Source organism: Halichoeres trimaculatus, unplaced genomic scaffold (genome assembly GCF_033239565.1).
Source record: "Halichoeres trimaculatus isolate MK-OKI-2021-1 unplaced genomic scaffold, fHalTri1.1 fHalTri1_scaffold_11, whole genome shotgun sequence".
In the NCBI taxonomy this organism is placed as follows: Eukaryota; Metazoa; Chordata; class Actinopteri; order Labriformes; family Labridae; genus Halichoeres; species Halichoeres trimaculatus.
In genome coordinates, this window is record NW_027437189.1 from 11,745,639 (window position 1) to 11,767,574 (window position 21,936).

General features: G+C 41.0%; 1 protein-coding gene across 2 annotated transcripts in view; it reads right to left on the reverse strand.

Annotated features, from left to right (window-relative positions):
* LOC141799037 (cadherin-4-like) overlaps positions 1–21,936 on the reverse strand; it is a 283,324-nt gene that overhangs the window by 70,446 nt on the left and 190,942 nt on the right. For both annotated transcript variants that reach the window (XM_074681080.1, XM_074681079.1), the window contains 2 exons: positions 21,488–21,714; positions 9,656–9,844 (listed from right to left, as the gene is read on the reverse strand). In XM_074681080.1, coding sequence (XP_074537181.1) covers positions 9,656–9,844; positions 21,488–21,714 — 416 coding nt within the window. The remainder of the gene's footprint in view (positions 1–9,655; positions 9,845–21,487; positions 21,715–21,936) is intronic.

Sequence of the window (21,936 nt, forward strand, 5' to 3'; positions counted from 1 at the left end):
CTTGATAGTTTTTAGAGTGTGTGTGTGTGCACTGTGTTGAAATTATGTGCTTGCCAAGAAAAGGACCTTGGCAGTGTGCGAAAACATTGAGAGACTACAATACAAAACATATCCCTGGACAAAATATGCTTAAATATATATACAGCAGTGCACATCCTGTACAGGTCATGTTTGATAAACTTAATGGAGCTGCATATTTCAGTATTTTCACAGCTTGTATTTATTTTTGCCTGAAGATGCGTTTACTTTCATAAAGCGTTCCATATGGGCAGTGATGTGGTTTCTCAGTGATCAAGCTCGGTATCAGACTGAGATCCTGAAACACTGGTACCTCTGTGTTTCATCATAATGTGGTTTATCTGGTGGACAAGGTTTAAAAATAAAAAAACAAGAAGGAGTCCTGTTTTCTGGCTTAGCTGTTTCTTCTCTTTGTTCAGGGATAAAGCAGAAACGCGACCAAACAAAACCCTGAACAATGAGTATATACAAAAGCAACAACATGGCACATGCGCTTTGCTGATCCTTTGTTTGCAGCTTGTGTATGACAAGTAATGTCTCTCTGTGCCTGTGTATGCATGCGTATGTTTGTTTGTGATTGAGTGAGTATGCTTATAAGCATATGTCTCTGCAGGAGGGAGGGAGGAGAAGGATGGAGCGGCCGGCTGAAACGATGCAGTGCTGGTGTTGGCCGGGTGGTGGGGTGGCAGATGCCAGAAGGCTTCATTAGACTTTAGAGAAGAGGCCGTGAATAGCAGTTCTCCGGGAAGTCTGTCAGACCTAAACACAAACACAGACGTGCCTCTAATCCTGGTCTAGCTCTGTATTCCTTCACTACTTCCTTTCTCTCTTTCTGCTGCTTTCACTTTTTTCTCCGTCATATCCAAAATGTCTTCAACTCAGCTGCAATCCTCTGGTGCAGTAAGCCCCAGCTTCAGCACACTTGTACAGTTCTTTGCTTTTTGCTCCTCCTGTTCTTTCAGAGGTTTTTATTTTTTATTTTTGCCTCATTTGTCTGTATTTCTGCTGTTTTTGTTGTTGCCATGTCTGTCAGTGAAGCAGAGCAGTCATTAATCACTGGTAAATGTACGCAGAGAAGAAAGCAGACACCTCGAGGGGCGGGGGGTTTCTCTCATTCTGTTCGAAAAACGCTTTTCTCAACATGCTCCACCGAGAGAGACGCATGAAATGGAGCTCAGGTGCTGCAGCGAGTACAATAAACACAACCTGATGCATCCAGTCAAATGATGTGTTAAACATTAAGGCCCCTTTTTATTACATATGTCAGAATCTACTACCTGAAAATATGCCTTAAACAAATTAGAGGTATAAATGACTTATCCATAAAAGTGTGGTGTATCTAATGAACCTCTTTCCCATCATATCAGTCAGCGAAGAGCTTCAGACAAGTACTCATTCATTTGCCCACTTGCTCCTGGAGCAGCTCTTTCTTCCTCTATGGTATTTTTTTAATCAGCACAATACCCTGTGAATATAAGTAATGCATCCACACTTGGCTTTTGTGTTTCAAGGACAGCTGGCAGACTGAACCAAAAAATCTCCCTGAGAAATATTATCCAATAAAAATAAAAACTAAGGTGGGAAGTACCCATTTTCACATCCTTTCCACCACCTCTCAATAAAAACATCCTCTTTCCTAAAATAATGTCTGTAAGGCAAACACCTAAATGTTACTGAGAGTAGAAAGGGTTTAGAAGAGATTCAACCCAACTTTTAAGGAGAGTAAGGATAAAAGACAAGGACAGAAGTGATGCAATGTGTGGGGATTTAGAAGAAAAGGGATGACAGGAAGTGACTAATTTTGAGAGGAATGCTTCTTTACGTTTTCCTGGTGTCTGGAAACACCCAAGCTAGTCCCATGTGAGGAAAAGGCTGCCCTTTAATGTTAGAAGTCACATGTTGTGTTTCTGAGAAATTCTTTAAATTCATGTCTTGTTAAGAGCCAAGTGGTAAAGTGATAGCATAGTAATATTTATTCCTTGAACTTGAAGTTACGATGAGCCTAGCTTAGCGCACATGTAACAAAGATCTAGGCTTATGGCTAAAATACACCTGATGTGTCTGCAGTGCCTCTCCGTTCCATTGCAAAACGGATCAAACAGGTTTCATTCAAATCACTGTGTCAACTCACACAGAATCTGTTATGTTGCAGTACGTCTGCGTGGCTGGTCCGTCGTGTTGCAGGTAATATGCAGCCGTTCCATATTTGACGGACACGGAGCTGTGATGTATAAATTCAGCCAGTGGCGGCTGCTGGTCAGTCAAGGAGGGGAAGCTCATTTTTTTCTAGCCTGCATCATAAATTTGTTTATTTATTTGAATTCTACCCTCCGTTCCTTTTCAAGAAAATGATCTGTGACCCTGTTGTACCAACCAGGTGTTTTTTCCAGGGATTAGTGTTCTCTCAACGCTCGTCGTTTTTAAGACAGGTGAACTTGCTGGGGATCGATTAAGCCTCCTGATCAGTCCAGATCAACTGAGAAGATGCTACTTCAAGATCGCTGACTGGCTCATTTCACTGTCAATCAAAAAGAGATTCTGCCTCAGACAGATCATCCAATCATCATGCAGAAGCCAAGCATCCAGGCATCCAATGGGCGGGACAAAGCCCAGCATTTACCCAATGACCGTCTAGTCCCACAGTGGAACAACCCACTCTACGCTTCCCCTCTGAAGTCAGAAGACGCTGAGGGTCGGACTGTGTTAAAGCACTGAGACGCTGTGGGGAGGAACGAGAAGGAGGTCGAGCCAGTTACCTGTGATAGGTAGCTGATTCTGAACAAAAGACGAAGGAATTCTCGTGCGTATTTTGTCAATTAAATGTACACACAGCAGTATATGTCACCACTTTTTGGGGGATGTTTTAGGGGAAGCTGAATTTCCTTTGCAGTCCTAGAGCAATTGCCACTGAATCCAGCATAGGAAAAACCAAGCGGGACAGGAAGCCGTGACCGGAAACTACCCAAAAACACCCAGTGACTTTCAAAATAAAACAGACTGTGTCAAAATCAATTTGTATATAGCTTGACTACGACGACAAACAGACATAATGAGTGAAGCCAGACCAGGAGTCTACAGGTTTGAAGTTTTACAGCCCAACATGAATGAAGAGAGACTTGGCAATGTAGTGGGAACCTCTTTCTCTTCTCAGTCTGTGACTTCAGCTGTCTGTCAGTCATGCTGCTTGTCAAACTGAACACACAGGTGGTGTAAGTTGACAAACACAGTCAAGACGCAGCACAACTGAGTCGCACTGCAGACGCATCTTTCAGGCATTAGGCTCTTTCCAAATGTCATGAATTTGTCTATGAACCAGAATCTTTAATGCACGCTTTTCACTCTGTGGTTTTACACTATTGTGTAAAATAGTTGTTTGGAGTTCTAATGCCAAGCTAGGCTAATCATCTTTGGCCAATCTTTACATCAAATTAAAGAATGCGGTATCACATGTGCAGCAGTCTTCACATCATGTTCTGGCAATTAAATCAAATGCTTCATTTTTTTTTCCAGTTTATAGTCCGTCTCACATTAGTTTTGTTCCCTTTAAGTCCAGCAACTTTGGACTCCAAAACTGTCTTTCTTCGTCTTTGTGATTTCCAACATGTCAGCAGCACAATAAAGAAGGCATCTTACTGGACAAACATTTATTCATAGCCTCGACAGCTCACAGGCTAAACTGTTGTTTCATCAGAGTTTTGTTCATTTTTCTGCTGATGGCTGTTCTAATAGGGGGTTAAGGGAGTTGGGTGGTGCTGGTGGGGGTGGCTACGTTGAGTCTTTATTTACCCGAGCAGAAGAAATCAATGCCTCTCTGCCGTAGGAGAAGTGTGTGGATCAATGGAAGGTTTCAAAAAGCCTCTGTGAAAAATCAATGTCCCTTACATGCTATTGATGGCTGCTTGGCTGTGGAAGAAAGAGAACGGCAAAGAACACCTGTTTATTCTGAAAAATCACTCCCCTCTACTCTTTGTTTTAGTCTTTCTGGATCACTTCATCCCTTTTTTTCCTCCAGAACAGGCTTGTATTTATGTTTCCTCTCCATGGCTTTCTTTTTCAGATTTCCATTCAGTCTTTTGTTAAACATTATGCACTACTCATACTCATCCATTGTTAGCAGGGCTGGGTAGAAATGAGTCACATTAACTCTTTTAAATATACTTTAATAGACTTCCTTCTCTCCAGTAAATTGTAGCCTATTGTTCGAGAAGTTTTAGGGCAGCATGATCTTTCTTTTCTCCACGAATCTCTGGGTACATTTGTTCATTCATTTGCATGCTTTAGTGCATTTTTATGGTAAAAGGCTGCTGGTCTACTTATCTGGCATCGTCTAGCAAAATAACAACTGAAGATCTGGGGCATTTCAATGTGATCTTGCTCTTTATGATTAGAGTTACATTGAACTTCACTGGGCAATGCACACCAATGCTCTTTTTTTCTTTTTTTCACTGTTGCAATATAGTTTACAAAACCCATTAGCAACTTACACAAGCAGAAAAGAGCGCAGACTGACACAAGCTCCAGTCTGAAATAAGGCCTGAGGTTCACATTCATAGAACTTGCAGATGGCACTATACTGCCTGCTCTGTTTATGCTAATTATTTCAGTGCTACTTACATAAACATGCTTCATCACTATTTCTTTTGCTGCCTGGCATAATGTTTATGAATATGAGTCTTTATGACTGTATGAACCATTTAACCAGTTAGAGGGTGCATTAATGAGGCAAATTATGAAATCAGGGTAATATGGAGAAACATTTCAGCTCCTTTTTTACCATATAAATAAGTGTCTGTTTAATACTGTTAGGTTAGGACTCATTAGTTAGAGTCTTGAGGGCACTATGCAGACTTTATAAGCGATCTTGAAAAAGCCTCACTTTTATACATTTGCTTGCTCATAATCCAAGAAAAGGGGCAAAAAGGATTATGTTTTTATTTGGTTATTTCTAAATGCTATTTCTCAGGATAACTTTCTTCAGAGAACACAAATCTATTTACGGCACTTAGACCGAAAGCCCCTATGATGACACTATGCTGGCTGCCAGAGTTCAGCAAAGTAAGAGGTGAGTTGAACAAGTGAGAAGCTAAATCTGCTCCTTGGATTAATTATAAAGAAATGCATGCCTTGGCAAGAGTTGTGTCTTTACAACAGTGGGTGATGGTGCTCATGGGAGATGAAGTCTGTATGCCAGAAAAACACTAGAATATTATGTTCAATGACTACGTAAACACCGAAGCTACCAACAGAAAAAGTAGGCTCTCTTTTTTCAACAGGAAAAAACATTTGTTTCTAACTTATTTTGTTCTTTCATAACTGGAATTTACATATATGGTCTTTTCTCATGACCCCAACACATACCAAGAGTGTGAGTTGCTTCAGCTTGTCTGACTTGCAATGGCTGTTTTCCAAACCGCCTATTACACCAGCAGTGCCTACTATTTAGGCTGAACTTCAGTATGTAGTTGGTAGTGTGCAAAAACTTGCAAAATCTGCAGTACGCTAAAAATCCCTGGATGCCTAACTGATCCAGGAAAATTTCTCAGTATGTAACGGACCAGTTTACCTGGCATACTGTTTCCCACAATGCATGGCGCTAACGCTGTTTGTCCATGTGGGCGGCAGGTATCTGTGAATTACCACTGTCTACTGGAATGATTCCGCAATGTAACAACAACACAACATAAACATTATATGCTCTGTGAGATAGAAGTAAAGTGATGAGAAAGAAACCCTGGTAAATCTTGTCACTTCCAGTAGTAAAAGAGGCGTTTACTTCTACAAAATCATCAAAGCCCATGTCAACCAATAATAACCTTTTTTTTAAACATACATGGACATATGGAAGTGTTTTTTCCATCAGCTGTAAAAATAAAAAGTCAATCCCTTCCAGAATGGTTTGAATAAACGGCACAACTTTTGGTGTTTTCTATCTCTTTTTAGAGAGCTGGCTCCTTTGGCTTGGCTCACTTAAAAGAGCCGGCTCTTTTGGCTCCCAGGCGGCTCTTCAATTTTTTTATTGCTTAAGTTAATCTATTACCAATAATAATGTAAATTTGTATGCAAAATGAATTATTGATGTAAAAAAAAATATTTTGTTTTGTCTTTTAGATTTATATAGATTGCCTTAAAATACCTTATTACCTTAATTACCACAAACAATGTAACTAATTTACTGTATATTAGGTCTTCATTTATTTTATTACTCTAGCTTTTTGTTTATCTTATTCTTTCATTCTTTCTGAATGGAAAACAAAAAACAAAAAACAAATTGGCTCCAAACACAAGTGGCTTTGAAAAAAATAAAAAGTCTGGGAGCCAAAAAAAACAAAAAACAAATTGGCTCCCAATCAATAGCCTGCTCCTGTCGTTCACTTTAAAGGGCTTGTTCATGACCAACACATCACTACTACAAAGCAGACCCAACTGAGCCATCATACTACATACTACATGCAAAAGTAGTAGGCAGCATGCAGTGCTTACTACGTACTACATTTGTACATAGTTGTAGTAGGCGGTTTGGAAAACAGCCAATGTTTCGCCTTTTTCTTTCTGTCATCTTGCATCTCCTTCTCATAATCCATGCTGATCTCTCATCCAAAGAGAGCCCCACTGCCACCTATAGGGGTCACATCATCAGTTAACAAGCCTGATATTGATGGACAAGCTCCACCAGTCCTGCAGCCCATCCCCAAGTCCGCCTCCTCCACGTCTACAGACTTCATTGGCAGCCAACGGTTGTAATCGAAACTGATGTCTATAGACGTCACTGACAGCCAATGAGTTAATGCCAAACAAATTATCCTCACAGGGCCTTTAACTTAAGCCATCATAAAACTGCTTTTTATTTATTTATTTTTTTAATTGAATGATTAGGCAAAAGTTAAACAAAGAGTGTTTTACTGGCTGTGCTTTTGTTGTGGTAGTGAGACAGCAGTGCAAGAAACTGCAGTTTGAAAAACAACAGGCTACATTCAGCCCAGCTCAGTGACAGCACAGGCTGATAGGGTTTTATATTAAGCCACAGAGTTACAAGACGTGCAGTCCTTCTTGATGTACAGTGGAAGAGCCTGAAGTGCCGGAGCAATTATTTCAGCAGTGCTATTAATAAGGAGCAGTCAATAACATCTCACTGAGCTCTGACACTGTCTTGGCTTCAGAGAACAACAGGAGTACAGTCCTGCCAAGAATTTACCTAAGCAGTCAACATCTCCCTGGAGCCACGTCAGACTGCAAGCTCCAGAGGCCAGTCACCGGGGCTTCTGTCTTGACACCTGCCCGATCGCGGGGCAGCCTGATCAAAGTGACAGTGCTGCAGACCTGTGGAGATGCAGGTGAGGGCTGCTGTCACCCAGCCTGTCCAACTGATGGCAACTTGGTCAGCGTGGGGAGGAAACTGGCGGGATGGTGGGGAAGACCGCTGCCTACATGTCACTCAGCACTGCGCTGGATGACAGAACAGCCCATTAGGAAAGGGACTGACTTCACAGGCCATTAGGAGAGGCATCACACAGCCACAGCACACAGAGCACTGAGTAATGGCACAGTTGGAAAGAGACAAGGGAGGAGATGAGAGAAAGAGAGAGTGCAAGCTCTGTTTTGCAACATACTCCATAGAGAACTTGATTGTGATTAAATGTGATTAACATATCAAATGTCAGACGCAGAAAAAAGTTATTTTCTGCCTTCTTTCTAAAGCGCTGGATTTTTGTTTTCTTTGAGTGAGCGCAGACAGGGTGAAATTACACACATTCACACAAGCCTGAATCCTCAACAGTACACCCAGGCAGTTATGAAAGTGGCCTAAACATATTAACAATAAGTATTCCAAAATGATCCCCATGCCATCCAGCCCCCAGAGCAGTTGCCTTGTTAAAATCTTGACTTCTCAGTATGGCTTGGCCTGCCCTCCAGTCATCATTAAAGAGAAAGACGGGAGCCGGAGAGCTCAACAGAGGCATCAACACGCATCACTTCTCCTCGGCTCTGAACGCACCACTCTCAGCAATCCAGCAGCCCCTGACGGACTTATTTACTGCACAAAGTGGATTGTGTTTGGCTACACACTATACTCCCAAATGTTCCTTTGATTCTCTCTATCTTTTGCTTTCTTTTCTCTGCCCTGTCACCTCTGCCTTCCCCTCTCTGGGTTGGACCAGCTCACGGATTCAACAGAACTGTCTGGCTGGTTTGTGGTTACTGTAGCAGTACTGAAGGGGCTCAGCGGGCTCAGATAAGAGGGCCACACGGAGCCCAGCTGATGGGACACACTCCAGCTGTAGACGCACTTCAACTCTGAAACAAAGACTTACAAACTCTCCACTCGATGGCTTGATGTTTTTGTTCACTATCTGAAAAAAATGTTCTTTTCTTCAAGCAACTCTGCAGGATTTACCCTGGAGACTGGATGAATCCTGGTTTTAAAGAAAGAACGAAAAAAAAACCTACAAGAGTTTGAAAAGAGAAAAAAATGCTTCTTTTGCACAATTTAAGACCCCAAAAGAGATAAACTGTGAGAGTTTTGTAAACAGGCGAGTAAAAAAAAAAGCCGGTTAGATATTCCAGATAACGAGACATGGAAAGTGGGAGTAGGGAATGTAGCAGCGGTCTTTTGGAATGATGTTTTTTTGATGAATTACAGCGCTCGCGACAGGCTTGGAGTCCAGAGCTTTGCTTTGAGAGAGGCACAGTGAGCATTTTGCTGTGACAGAATCTCTGAATTTTTAAAAAACTGTGCAGCTACAGCTTTAACACAACACCACATTTACACAACACTTTATTTATTCATGTTTTTTTTTCTTCTCCTCTCTCCCTCTCTCTGACAGACTTGTACAGGCCCGACCTCAAACCCCCACCATGCTGTGTTTATATTCTGTACTTATTAAAACGAGCAGTTTTGCAGAAATGAAATTTGATGGGAGCCAGTTTCTGTTGCACTCTGTAATCTTGAATACTAAACAAGAGGATGAGGGTTTCTGAATAATGATAAGCCAACAGCAGCTGAGGTTTTTCAGCTTTAAAATGGATGTAGGTGACTTTTCTCAGCATTATCTCTGATTTATGAAGTGAAAAATCATTATAACCTTACTGGGGTAAAGGGGATGGCCTTCTGTTCTACTTATTTTGGCTTCTAAAGCAGCTTTTTATACTTAATTCTTATATCCCTCTGGAGACCCACTATTACAGCCTCAGTAAAGATTGTGTGACAAATTGTATTATTATAAAGGAGGCATAGAGATAGTTCTGAACTTCAGGCAACCTTTCTGAAGTAGTCTGATAAAGGGAAGAAAGGTTGCATGAAGGAGCTGAAATAATCATTTGTTTCACTGAGAGCCCAACGGACCTCACACTGTGGGAGAGTTCAGCTGCTTAGCTGTTGTGGAGCGTGCTCTGTGTCTGAAGGGAGAACTTCTCAGGGCGGTTTAAATACCTAAAGATTTTGTGGCTATAATTACATCAGGGAAACACAACATAATTATCTGTGAGGACGTGGAGAACAAACCAAACGTGCTAATGTATCCCTGTCTTTTATCACCGTCCATCATGAACCTACAATCAGCGTTTGCCGGGAAGAGCCCTGGAGGAATCCCAGCCTGTTATGCAGGGAAAAGAAATGAGAAGCATCAGATTTGTCACTTACGCTGACGAGCATCTGAGGGAACGGTCCTCGAGAGTTCTCTGCCACATTTATCGGTGGGATCACCCAGTCCCTCTTCTGTCTGTGGAGACCCTTGGAGCTGTTGACAGGGGATCCTGAGAACATGATGAGAGGAGGGGGAGCATCCTTCCTCTCTTTTCTCTCAGCAACTTTCCCCTCTTCACTGGTGACCTTCAAGAAAACACAAAGGAAGAAACATAATAAAAGGTACAACTGCAACATTTAATTCTTGTTAATCAGGTTTAACTAATGTGGAAAAGTTCCTCATTTTAGGAGATGGAGACTCTGTTAGGGGAATGTGCTGCTAGGGCTGAAGTGTCTCTCCTTTTGTGCACTCTGTAAATCAGAAAACACAGCTACCAGTGGAATTGGCTTAGTTTTTTCTTATGTGGTTTCCGTGGTTGTTACAGTCATTGGTTGCCTTGGTGGCAGAAATGGAAAAAGCCTCAAAGATCATCAGCTCAGTTGGAAGAGAAAAACAGGAACTCTGGTTGTACTGTCTCATTACTTTCTAAGAGTCTCATTTTGGTGAAGAGAGTGTGTGAGGGAGTTTTTTAACATCATGGAAGGAAGGCAGTGTTGTCTTCCTCTTTAGCCGTAACACACAGGTATAGATTTATTAATCATCTCAACCAATAGGGTACTTCTGTTACTGCTATAACTGGAGGGCTGCATGTTGTTACATTAGAAACAAACTGTTATGGATTAAGTCAAAGACTTTTTCACGATTTAATTTATTAATCTAATCACCATCTTAATTATCTGCTGCCTAAATGGTTTTCTAGTTGTCTCTCTAATCCCATGTCTTAAGAAACATATAGAACACAGGAGTACACCCTAACACTGTATGTAGAGCAATATATATAATGACACTGTACAGTGTTCAATCCAAGCAATGGCCTGTTTAGCAAAAAAAGAAAAGCTATCTAAAGCCTTGACTCACTAAACTGCATCCAATGTGTTTTTCAAAACTCATCAATAGTCTGTCCATGTTAATATGTTAGTCATGTGATGAAACTCACTGAAGATTTAACTTCAGTCATCAGTCATCACTTTAAGACTTGGAAACCTCAGTCCTCAGGTTGGGGCATCGTACAGACATATACAGCTGTGCAGCAATTATTTGATAACTACAACATCCTAAAGTCAAGATCATAAAGGGCAAGTCATTGCATTTATCTGAACCAAAAATTACAGGTAAGAATTTTTATGTGGTGTTAACATTACCTTTGAAACTTTTTTTTTGACTTGCAAAATAAGGGAATTCTAATCACTGGTTTTAAATGTGGGTCATCACACTTAAAACTTACGGTGGCAAATAGGTGTCAGCCGATTTGCAAAAGCAACAACATGAATGCAAACCCCACAACCAGCATGCAAAAGCCACAACACACCAGAAGTTCAGCCACAATGGAAGTTAAGAGGACAGTTATTTTTAAGGACTCAAAAAAGTTGTAAAGTGAGTTAATGATTGTTTTCTTTTAAAACTTGAGCTATGATAAACATAGCCCTGATGCTAACACAAACAAAGAAATATAAGTACTATGAAGGCTATAGGTTGACACCCCTACAAAGCTATATTTACCACAGATGCAGTTAATAATTTACTTACTTTTACAACTTTACTGTGCCAGTTTGGATAAGTTACCTCTTTTAAATTCTGTTGTGGCCGCACTTCCGTTTTGTTGTGGCCTTTGCATTCATGGTTTTGCTCTTGCATTTGTGTTGTAGCTGCTGCATTTGTGTTGAAGCTTTTGCAAATTGTCTGACACCCACTGGCCACTGTAAACACTAGTCCACTTCAAAGAGTTTTAAAAATAAGAATATGATACATTTGATTGTTGTAATAAAAAAAAAATCAAAATTAAGAAAAACATTTATTTAGTGAGAAGTGTTGTGGGTAATATTGCTAAAAATGAATTAATATCCTGATAAGTCTGAACACTTGAACAGCTTGACTGTAAGATGACAAATTATGAAGTACCTATGGTTACACCCTTGCATGCTCTTCCTTTATAGTTCAAATTCCCTCAGATTATGACTGGGACTGTGTGACTTTGTCAAACTTCTCAAAGTCTCAAACATCAAAACAGCGAATGCTAGTAAAAACTAAGGCATAGCAGTGATAACAGAGTAAAATAAATTCTAAAAGGCATAAAGTCTTCTTCCTGCAATGAGCCACATAAACAACAAACACCCTGTGAGAAATGAAGCTGATATCCTCCACCTTATTTCATTAGAGACATCATGCATGATGCCTGGGCAGAACAGAGATGTAGGATGTGAGCACAGAGATCTGAAGTCTGTAAATGCTTTGCATCTGATAGTTTATGTATACACTGTATATGTGCATATGTGTGAAAGAGACCATAAAACACAGACTATGTCATTTACAAGGGATATAAAAAGTCTATTAACGCAGAGCATGTCTGAGGTGGGATTTACAGCTTCTCTCAGCCAACAGTGACAGCTGAGTCACAGACACAAGCTTCAATCATACAGTAGTCTCCCATCATGCACTCCTCTCACACACTCCCTGCAGGCAGAGAGAAATGACCACCACAAACCTGTCTTTTTGAAAGATGCTCAAATAAGGAGCGCGAAAGAAGCCCATTTTCCATCTCCGTCATGAACATTAACTCACCCAGGAGTCAGCGGAGCTATATCAAATGCTGAGGCTATCAGGCACATCACCTGTTTAAATTAATGTGAAAATACTGCAAAACACATGAGGGTGGGCCACAGAGATGCTTCTTCATAACATATGCTTCCAGGGTAGATGGAAATAAATGAAGTAATTGAAAATGAAGTAAGATCATTCTAAATGTGCCCTTCAGGGCTATTTGAAGCACTAGAGTGGAGATGATAACATATTATGTCTTATGTCCGAGTACATTACAGATATCGACGCCTCCATGTTTAGGTTACATAGGTTCCACCTCCTGTAGCATTAATACAGCAGGCCCAGTATCCTGGAGGCTTTAATGATGTGCTGTATAGAGGTGATCTTAAGGTTACATTGAACAGAGGAACTGGAAAGTTGTCTTCAGTAAGTTTACCAGCATATCTCAGGGTTACAAGCCGGTATAAACACGTCAGGATTCAGTCACAAACATCATTGCTGCAGCTATGGACCAGTTGCACTCACTGTCTCAATCACTTCCCCCTGAGCTATCCCTTTGCCCTTCTCTTGCAGTATTATTGTTTTCCTCTCCGTCTCTCCTCCCAGTCAGTGGGTCCTGACAGCTTGTCTCAATAACAGTGATTTCTTGAGCACTGGGCTGTGTTAGGCTGATGGTGAAGCAGCAGGTAAAAACAGCAGCGCTGAGCTTCAACGAGCAGACGCTCCTCAACATCAGGCTACAACAAATCCTCTCTTCATGTCAGCGTAATAGATTCTTCAGGGACAGTACAGGACAGAATGTTTTCTCATTTGATTGGAAATGTAACCGTAACATTTACACAAGGTGATCTGGTAATAAAAGGTTTGTGTGTTCTGGATAGAGCTACAAGTGTAATGCATAAAATAGGATATCATATGAGGATAAAATCAAAGCCTCTGAGGACTAACTGTCTGGTGTTGCTGTAGTGTTTTTCCATAATAAAAACTCCATTTCCCATGACCACTTGCACCCCCTGCCGTAATGACGTGACTTTTACCAAGGATTGCATTTTTTTGAAGAAAATAAATGAAGAGGAGATCTTTTTTTGTAACTAACTTTTCCTTGTTCATTACAACTTTTTTTTTTTTTTAAATTTCATAGTTTTTGGATTTTCTTCATGCCTTTAATCAGAGACGATAGGTGAGTGGGTAGAGGAAACAGGTGGCTTCAGGCTGGCCACCTACTCAAGGGCGAACCTCATAGGACATGACCTAGACCACTAGACCATCTGCAGCCCCCGCCACAACTTTTTGCAGGATGTAAAGCAATGAGGTAATGTATGTAACGTAGCACTGTTACGGTCCTGGTCTTTAGTGTGTGCTGCTGAGTGTGTGTCTTTGAGTGTGTGCGTGTGCCAGGTGTGTGGATTTTTTTTTTCTCTTCTTACCAGGCTGCCAGGTGGTGCGGGTGATTGTGGGTTACTCTGTGTCCACCAATAAAGAGCAGAGCTTGACCAGAGGGGAAGATTTCAAAAGGCTGGCTGGAGTTTGGGGCGGGAGCGACTGACCTGCGGTGGTCTGTCGCCCGAAAGGCCCGTCTGAGCTGGGCTCTTTAGTAGAGACTTTTGTTAGAGTTGTTATCCCCTCCAAGTTCAGTTGTAAAGTTTGTTCCATTGTAAGGTTGTTTGTTAACCAGAAACCTGGCTTATGTTACTTCCTTTACCCTTTTAAGAGCTCTGGCGGTAACAAGCACTGTTTTCTGAAAAGGAAGCAACAAACAAACTTTGAAAACTCAGTTTGTACATTAGGTTACTACCAGGCTACCCACTGCCTAATGCTCTGAGACATGTTCATTACTATTCAAATACTACTATTTCAAGATCACTTATAAAGTCTTCACAGGACCTTTGAGATAAACCAGCACTGGATATTATTTAGGCAACAATAGGGTTGATTAGACAAAGCAACCATCAGCATCACACTCTTTCACACTGTATCTTTATGATTAATTTTCAAAAATTTTAAAATATTTCTGCTGCATTGATCACCATTATCATAAAATCAGCATCACACAGCATCTCAAGTTGATGAGAAATTTAACCATCTATTGAGCCACTGTGTTTATGTGTATCATTGGTGATCACCAAGTCTCAGCATCTTAAGCCACTGATGCTGGAGTTTTGAAAGATGTCTGGACTCAGGGGATAAGCTATGCTTGTTTTCTAGATGAGTAAAACTGTCTGCTCTGAACATAAATTGGCATTTCAAAGTCTTGACCCTGAATGTTTGACAGCAAATTTTAAATGTATTTCAAGGAAAAGGAGTTTCAATTGTAGCGGGTTTGTTCCAATATGAACAAAATACGTGCTTTTAATAAAATTATAAATCATATAAGTTCTTAGACTGGACACCACAGTAGCTCTGATATAACTGTACATCTTTACACGAGTGTGGTCTAAAAGAGAATGGATGATGATGTAAGGCAGGGTTCAGGGGACAAAATGAAAACAATTGGAAAGCACTCACCAGAGATGATAGAGAAAACTGTTCAGTTCCATTATAGTAAAAAAAACAAACAAACAAAAAAAAAACATAAAGTGAAGGCAGAGAATGGAGAATATATGTGCAGGCTCCATTTGCGTGTACATGTGTGCGTGCGTGTGTCTGTGTGTGTGTTGGGGGATGTTCATGTCAGAACAGAAGAAAAATCTGGCCTTGTGAATTGGAGAGCAGAAGAAAAAAGAGGTTCAGTCACCATACATTTACATATAAAGAGGCTTCTGTTTTTAATACCTCCTCCAATTTTTCATTTTCTTTCACTTCTGTGCAGTATGTATTCTTACAGTTACTCTTCAGCAGTTGACATTTGAGAATAAAAATAAACAGAACACAGCAGCAGGCTGCAGTGCTTGAAGACGGGAATGGCTCCTGGCACACACTGAAAGTTAAGGGTCCTGTACGATGCAGTCTATAAAAAAGTGTTTTCTCTTTGTCTCCCTCTGTTTGTTCTCCGCTGGTCAAGTTCCCTCTGAGTGTTGGCTTGTATATGCCAACAAAAACAATGCTTTCAAGGCTGACTTCATTAGGTGGACACTCAGGAGAAAAGCTTTTAAAGGATGCTTTAAAGGGAATGTGTCAAACTACCCTGCATATGCTGTGTACGTGTTGGCGTGGGCGGGTGGGATTGAGGGGTGTGGAGGGGCAGTTTCAACAACAAAGCACTACGTATCAGACATCATGTACTGTTCAACCTAGGGCAGTCTCAGTAACAATGTAAACAGATAGGTGGGAATGCAGGAACACGATTAAGGTAGAAGAGAGCATACTTTTCCATTAAGTTTAAAGGAAAATAGAATTTACTGCTCCATCTGGGCACCAGGAGAAGAAAACCAAACGCCTACAAATCTTGGACGATCAAATGTTTTCCAGTTCTAAGTGTTATACTTTAAAGTTCCACTCCAGCACTCCAGCTAGTATCTAAAAGTGTTTTTAAAGTGGGCAGTGTGGTAGTACTTTATCCGTTACTTTAATATAAAATGAGATGAAGTATTTTAACCGTGCAGCAGTCTATTCCTGTTGAACCCCACAGGCTTAAAAGCTCACTCTATTAGCTGCTCAAAGCTTCCATGTTAGTGGTGTAAACACTAATGCTCTTCGACCTTCCAATCCAGGCACTAACTGACCTGACTACATCACCTAAACCGCAAAACAGAAACAAAACTATCCATTTGAAAAATCTATAATCACCATGAGCACAGAAGGGGCTGCAAAAAGCCATCAGAGGGCAGATTGGAAAAGATTTAATCCATAAAACATGGTGCATTTTTACTTTGATCAGTGGATAGAGTTGTAAAGCTGTTTTTTTGTATTCAGGCTTGTCTCATAGAATCACTCCAGTCATGTTCCTGACTTTAAACCAAGGCATATTAGCAACATCAGAATAGCAAAGGTTTTGGTTGAAAACATTAGGCTTTAATTTTCTGCTGTACTCAAATTTCAAGATAATAATTGAGGAAACTGTTAACTACTTCACTGTTTCTAAAGTCCTAAATTGGATGTTGAAGCCCAACTCCAATGTCTTTAAGTCTTTGTAAAATACATATTAAGACCTCTCATGGTGAAAAGGCCAATCTTCTAGCTAGTAGCAATCTGTTTCCCGCTTAAAGCAACATAGGAAGTTATGTGAAGTTGTTTTATGAGTACTCAACAACTGTAATATCAATCTTAATACTAGTGGCTATCTATTGATCACAGTTGATTCCCTATGGAAGTATCTGTCATTGTAATTGCAAATGGTTATCGATCATTCAGCTGATTGTGCACTTTGCCAGTATTCTGTCAATGGTGACACTGATCAGCAGAACTTTGAATAAATTTTCCACAACAATTGTTTATCAATTGTTCAATTTGGTCTTTAGTCAGGGATTTGTAGTCATAAATGTCTGCAAGTTTGTCACTATGATAAGACATTTTATATAAACTTTGTAATTTGTTCCATTCTGAGCAGGTAGTTGTTAACTTTAAGTTCATTAACTGAAATGAAATGGGAGTAAAAGTGTGAAATTAGTTTCTGTTTAAATTTTGTCAGCAGGCTCTCCTTAGGCCAAGAGGGGAGCTATAACCCCTGAAACAGAGAAATCCAAAAATGACTCACAGCCTGAAAAAGCAGCAATTTCCACCCTCCCTCTGTACTGTTACCAGTTTGTTTTAGAAACACACCAACTGTCCAAACACACATGTTGCTACATCCCGTGTTCACTGTAGTGTGTGACAACTTCGCTGAGACATGCACATGATCCTTTCCCTCCAGTCCATATTCAGGAGACCAGCCTCTGCCAAGCACAACATGCCCGTGTGCACAAACAGGGTTTGTCAGCAGAGTGGGATGAGACAGATGTGAGCCGGGTCTGGACAAATGTATTCTTTTTCTTCAGAGAGGGGGAGGCTTAGTGGGGTTGACTGCAGGGGATGGATGTCCCACATCCCACCAGACCGGTTGTGGGGGGTGGGGGTGGTGGGGCAGAGGTGGAGAAGAACATGTTTTGGATGGAATGAAGAGAATGAGGAGATGGGTTTTGAGAAGCAGATGTGACCCCCCCCCCTCTTCTCCCTGCTGCCTAAATAAGTCATGCTCCAGATCCTTTTATCTACACATGCTAACAGGTACTAGTGAGCTCCCAGGGGAGACAACTAGAGCGAATGAGATGAAGGGGAAGAAACAGAGAAAGAGACAAAGAGAGATCGAGAGAGAGCTGTGCCCATCACTGTTACAAAAGGCTTAAGTGGGCTTTTCTCGAGTCGTGGTGTAATTCTGATCAAACCCTGCAGCTCTGATTCTTTTTCTCTTATCCGCACTTACATAGAAAGGGAGAAAGTACAGGAAGGTGATGAAATTGATTAAAAAACTGGTTAAGAGGAGATGTCTGCACAGATATTGAAACTATTATGAGAGATGGAGGATAAGGAGCAGTAGCAAACTGGAGTCAGATATCAGAATTCTTAACCGCAGCTTTACAGATTCCAGAGATTTACAGAGTGTGTTATTCCCTTGATCGAGCACAGTGAGCTGAATACTGTTTTTTACATGCAACGCTGCACTTTGTTCAGATAGAAACTATAAGCTCCAAACATAAGACACTGAATGCCCCAAACATAGACAGCAATGAGAATTTAATGCAAAATTAGCATAACTCATACCTCATCTAACTGAATCTACCACAAACAAATGACATTCTCTCACACGCTCCACAAACACACACGCTTATGCACACCAATGCTGTGTGAACAGGAGTGTGAAATGGATGCGGCCCCCCACCCCTGGTGCCATGAGCCGTAGCCAGCTGGCAGTGGTCCCAGCTCTTCCCCTCCACGCCACCGCCTCCCCAAAAACCCTACACGCTTTGATATCAGCCAGCCCCTGGCTACTCAGACATCTGGAAGTTATTATTCAACAGAGCATGCCACAAAAGCGCCATTTCCATAAAGAAACATCACATTTGTTTAAGCGCACTGCTTTCTGCTCACTCTGCATTAATGTTTGATCCAACATGCTGAGTGTTTCTGACCTATGACCCTAACATCAACTCCCTCTGCCTGTAGCTCCTCTGAATCCATGTGTCACTTAAATGATGGGAAACTTTGTAAGATAGCCAGTCATTTTATCTCTGATATCTCTAATATCACTGTCAAAAACTGAGTGTTATACAAAGCGAACAAATGATTCATTTGAAGCAGCATGAGCCACAAAATGTGAGAATGAAGGCCAACCTATTCAGAGCCAGAACACCATACTCATCTTTACACCCACTCCCACTAATAGATCCTTTGTTGGCTGATGTCCCAAACCGCCTCTCTACTTTGTCTCTATGAGTCTTTGACTGACTTTGTGCCATCTCTTCTGCTTTCTCGCCATACAAAGAAAACCCAACTGAAAGCTGCTTATCCTCTGGTTTCAAATGATACAGAGTGCTTACTGTAAGTACTAACAACTAAAGACATTAGATCATTCTGAAAAGTCAGACAACTTCATACAGTTGAGCTGACCTTGTTCGCATCAAATATTTTGATACTTAATTATACTCACTTTAAAAGTTCATGTTTTATTATGACCAAGATTAACTTCATACTCAAAGTGACGACGACACAGACAGAAATGGCCTTGGTAATCCATCTTAAATGCTGTCAAGATCTTTGTGTTAACATAACTTACTCATGACTGAGAGAGGGTTTGTCTGGCTTGGCACTGCATAAAAGCGACCACCTATGAAGCGGCTGTGCTGTCTCCCACACTTGCAAAACTGTTATGCAAAAACACATTTTTTAGCTACTTTCTTTGGCTCACAATACCAGGCTGTAGAAACACTGAGGTATTATTTTCTTTTAGTCTGAAATGGCTAATGTTACCTTACTAATGCCCGTTAACACATAAAAGTAACATTACCATGTGTCTGAAGTTGCTGTCTTGGTAACCAGATACTATAAATCAAAGTCCAACATGAATTAATACACAGCTTAATACTTCTCTTATCGTAAAATGTGGTGTATAAAAGATGTACTTTGATCATCTCATCTCATTTATGTTGTCTAAAAAGTGGAAAGCCTCATGGATGCATGGAAAGGGGGTGCAGTCTCCACTTTTTATCAATTTCAGTTTTCATTACACTGTGATCATGCATTTCAAGAAACTACAGGTAAAGAAAAAGCAAATAAACCTCGTAGAAAGCTGCTCTGATTGACAGGACTTCTTAATTTGAGACAAGAAGTGATCAGCAGACCTGGATGGCTCAAGTCAAATTGGTAGGTCTGTCGGTGCCTTACAATTTAGTGGGCCAACTATAGCTCAACGAGCACAGTGGTTTCCAAAATAGAGCTGCTGAGGTAGAGTTGCCAAATGCCTTCCAAAATCCCAAACTAATTACATTTGCATATTTTAGCCATTATCGTGAAAATATACACAAAAATAGGCATTATGTTTATGAAGTTAGTGTTAGTTCATGCAGGACATGAAAGTCATACACCCAGCTGTGGCAGAAGTTCAGTCTCTAACCCCTCTCAACCAATCACAGTGTGTCTAATTATAAGGCGTTATATCTAAACCACGTCTTCACTCTCTCTGATCCCTGCTACCTCTTTGCTACCCAGCTGCTGCTGTCTTGATAATTCCTCCTCCTATTAAGACTGTAAATGTATCCTATTGATCTGTATGCATTCTTTTAATCTATATGTACGCATGGGGTTTTTGCTATGCTCTCCCTGGAAAGCTCGAGCAGGCTGCTGGGCTAACCCAGGGAGTACACTGAAAAGCAGAGCTTTAATGCCAATTCTAACTGCATCCATTTGGCAATAAATAGTTTAATCTATGACGAAAGTGTTCAGTGATCAGTGTTCTACATTTCTCCATTGCAACAAGACTTCCAAGGTGATTTAGCCATGATAACAGTGTCAGTAGCAGCAGATTGATATAGCATACACAGCAAAGTTAGTGCACAAAGACATTCTAGTCTTCTAGATGATTTTGTCTTTTTTGGATTGGCCTACAAGTGTATTTCCATGGCTAGTTTCTTGCACCACTAATTTTGTGGGCTGAAAAGGTGTTGAAATTCCTGGTCTAGCATACAGGTTGTTAGCATGGTTGCAAAATAAGATGAAACTAGAAAGGGCTGCATAGCTATATAAAAACTGCACATGGCTCAATGCAAAAATCACAAGTCTTTATGGAGGGGAACCATTTCGACTTGTGTTCCTCACGGGTCAGTATGGTAATCCTAAAGGTACATGTCTTTTTGAAGCTGCAAATTGCTAAACTTTAATCAGATACATGCTGATGTTATTTGTTAGCCAGTGCTATGCAGGTAGTTCTTCAAGTGTCACATCACAAACAGAGCTGCTGAGACTGATGATAAACTACAACATTCACGCTTGGAACTACAAAACCAAACCAGTGAGCTCAATGAATGTATAGAGCTCTGAAGAGCTGAAGGCAACTTCAGTCAGGATATTATTTTTTGTAGGTTTATCACTGAAATACAATCAGCCGGCTACAAATACATTTTTACTGCTGCAACCATCTTTCTTATTTAGTAAGTTATTTCTACGGACAGCTTTATGAAGTAAATCAAGAAGAGTTGATTCTTGTCAGTGGTGCTGTTTTCTAAGTGAGGCATCTGTCTCATTTAGAGTCGATCTTGTCTGGAGCTTCCTGGCCCACCTCCCTGTATGAGATGTCGAAGATTAAACTCTGTTAGCAAACACAGGCTCTTAATCATGTGTGTTGTTGTTACCTAATCTGATTAACACTCATGCTGATATTGACTCTCTGATCTGGCTTTGTGACTTCTGTAGTCACAGGGACGACTGAGCACAGGCTGCTCAGTCCTTGCACGACCTTTGACAGCTTTAAAATAGAGGAGGAAGAGTCGAGGTCCCACAGGGTCTCCAAGGCACAGGATGTTTTCCAATAACAGCTTATGGCTGAGGGGAATAGTACTCTCCCCCAGTGGCAATGTGATTCTATCACTTTTAACCATGTGCTGCTGCTCCACTCCCTCTCGCTCTGAAACCCCTCAGAGTTTTGACCTGATTTTGAGCTGTTACTATCACCAGACCGCGAGAGAGAAATTTGATAAGAAGAAGAAATTCTGGGCTCCTAATTGAAATTTAAAGCATGATATTTCTGTGTGCGTGTGCTCATGTGCAGGAAGTGTAAAACTCACCTCATTTTCATTTTGTTGAGGCAAAGGCAGGTCTATTAGTGCCAGTTGGACCACAGTCTCCCAGACCTGTGTGTGTGGACCGCTTGCTGTCAGTTTAAACTGGACTGGCTCATCCAGGCTGGCTCCCTCTCCCTGGGCAAAGATGGACCCATCTGTCCGCATGCTGAAGTTAGGGTCACTGCTCTGGAAAACCACCGCTTTGTTGCCCATGCAGTCATCAAACTTCACTGTGGAGTAGAGAAAGGAGGATCGTTTTATATATTCAGTACAGCATTTTATTTCAGTGACAACTGAGTGAGTAAAAACAAACGAGGGTGTATGAGACAGCAGTTAAACAGCCTGTGCTCACACACAGAGATGCAAACATACACACAATACACCTGCAGTGCACACGCGTTACTAGGGGAGGTAAATAGCAAAGTGTTGACTTCAAAGATTTTACCTCTGTG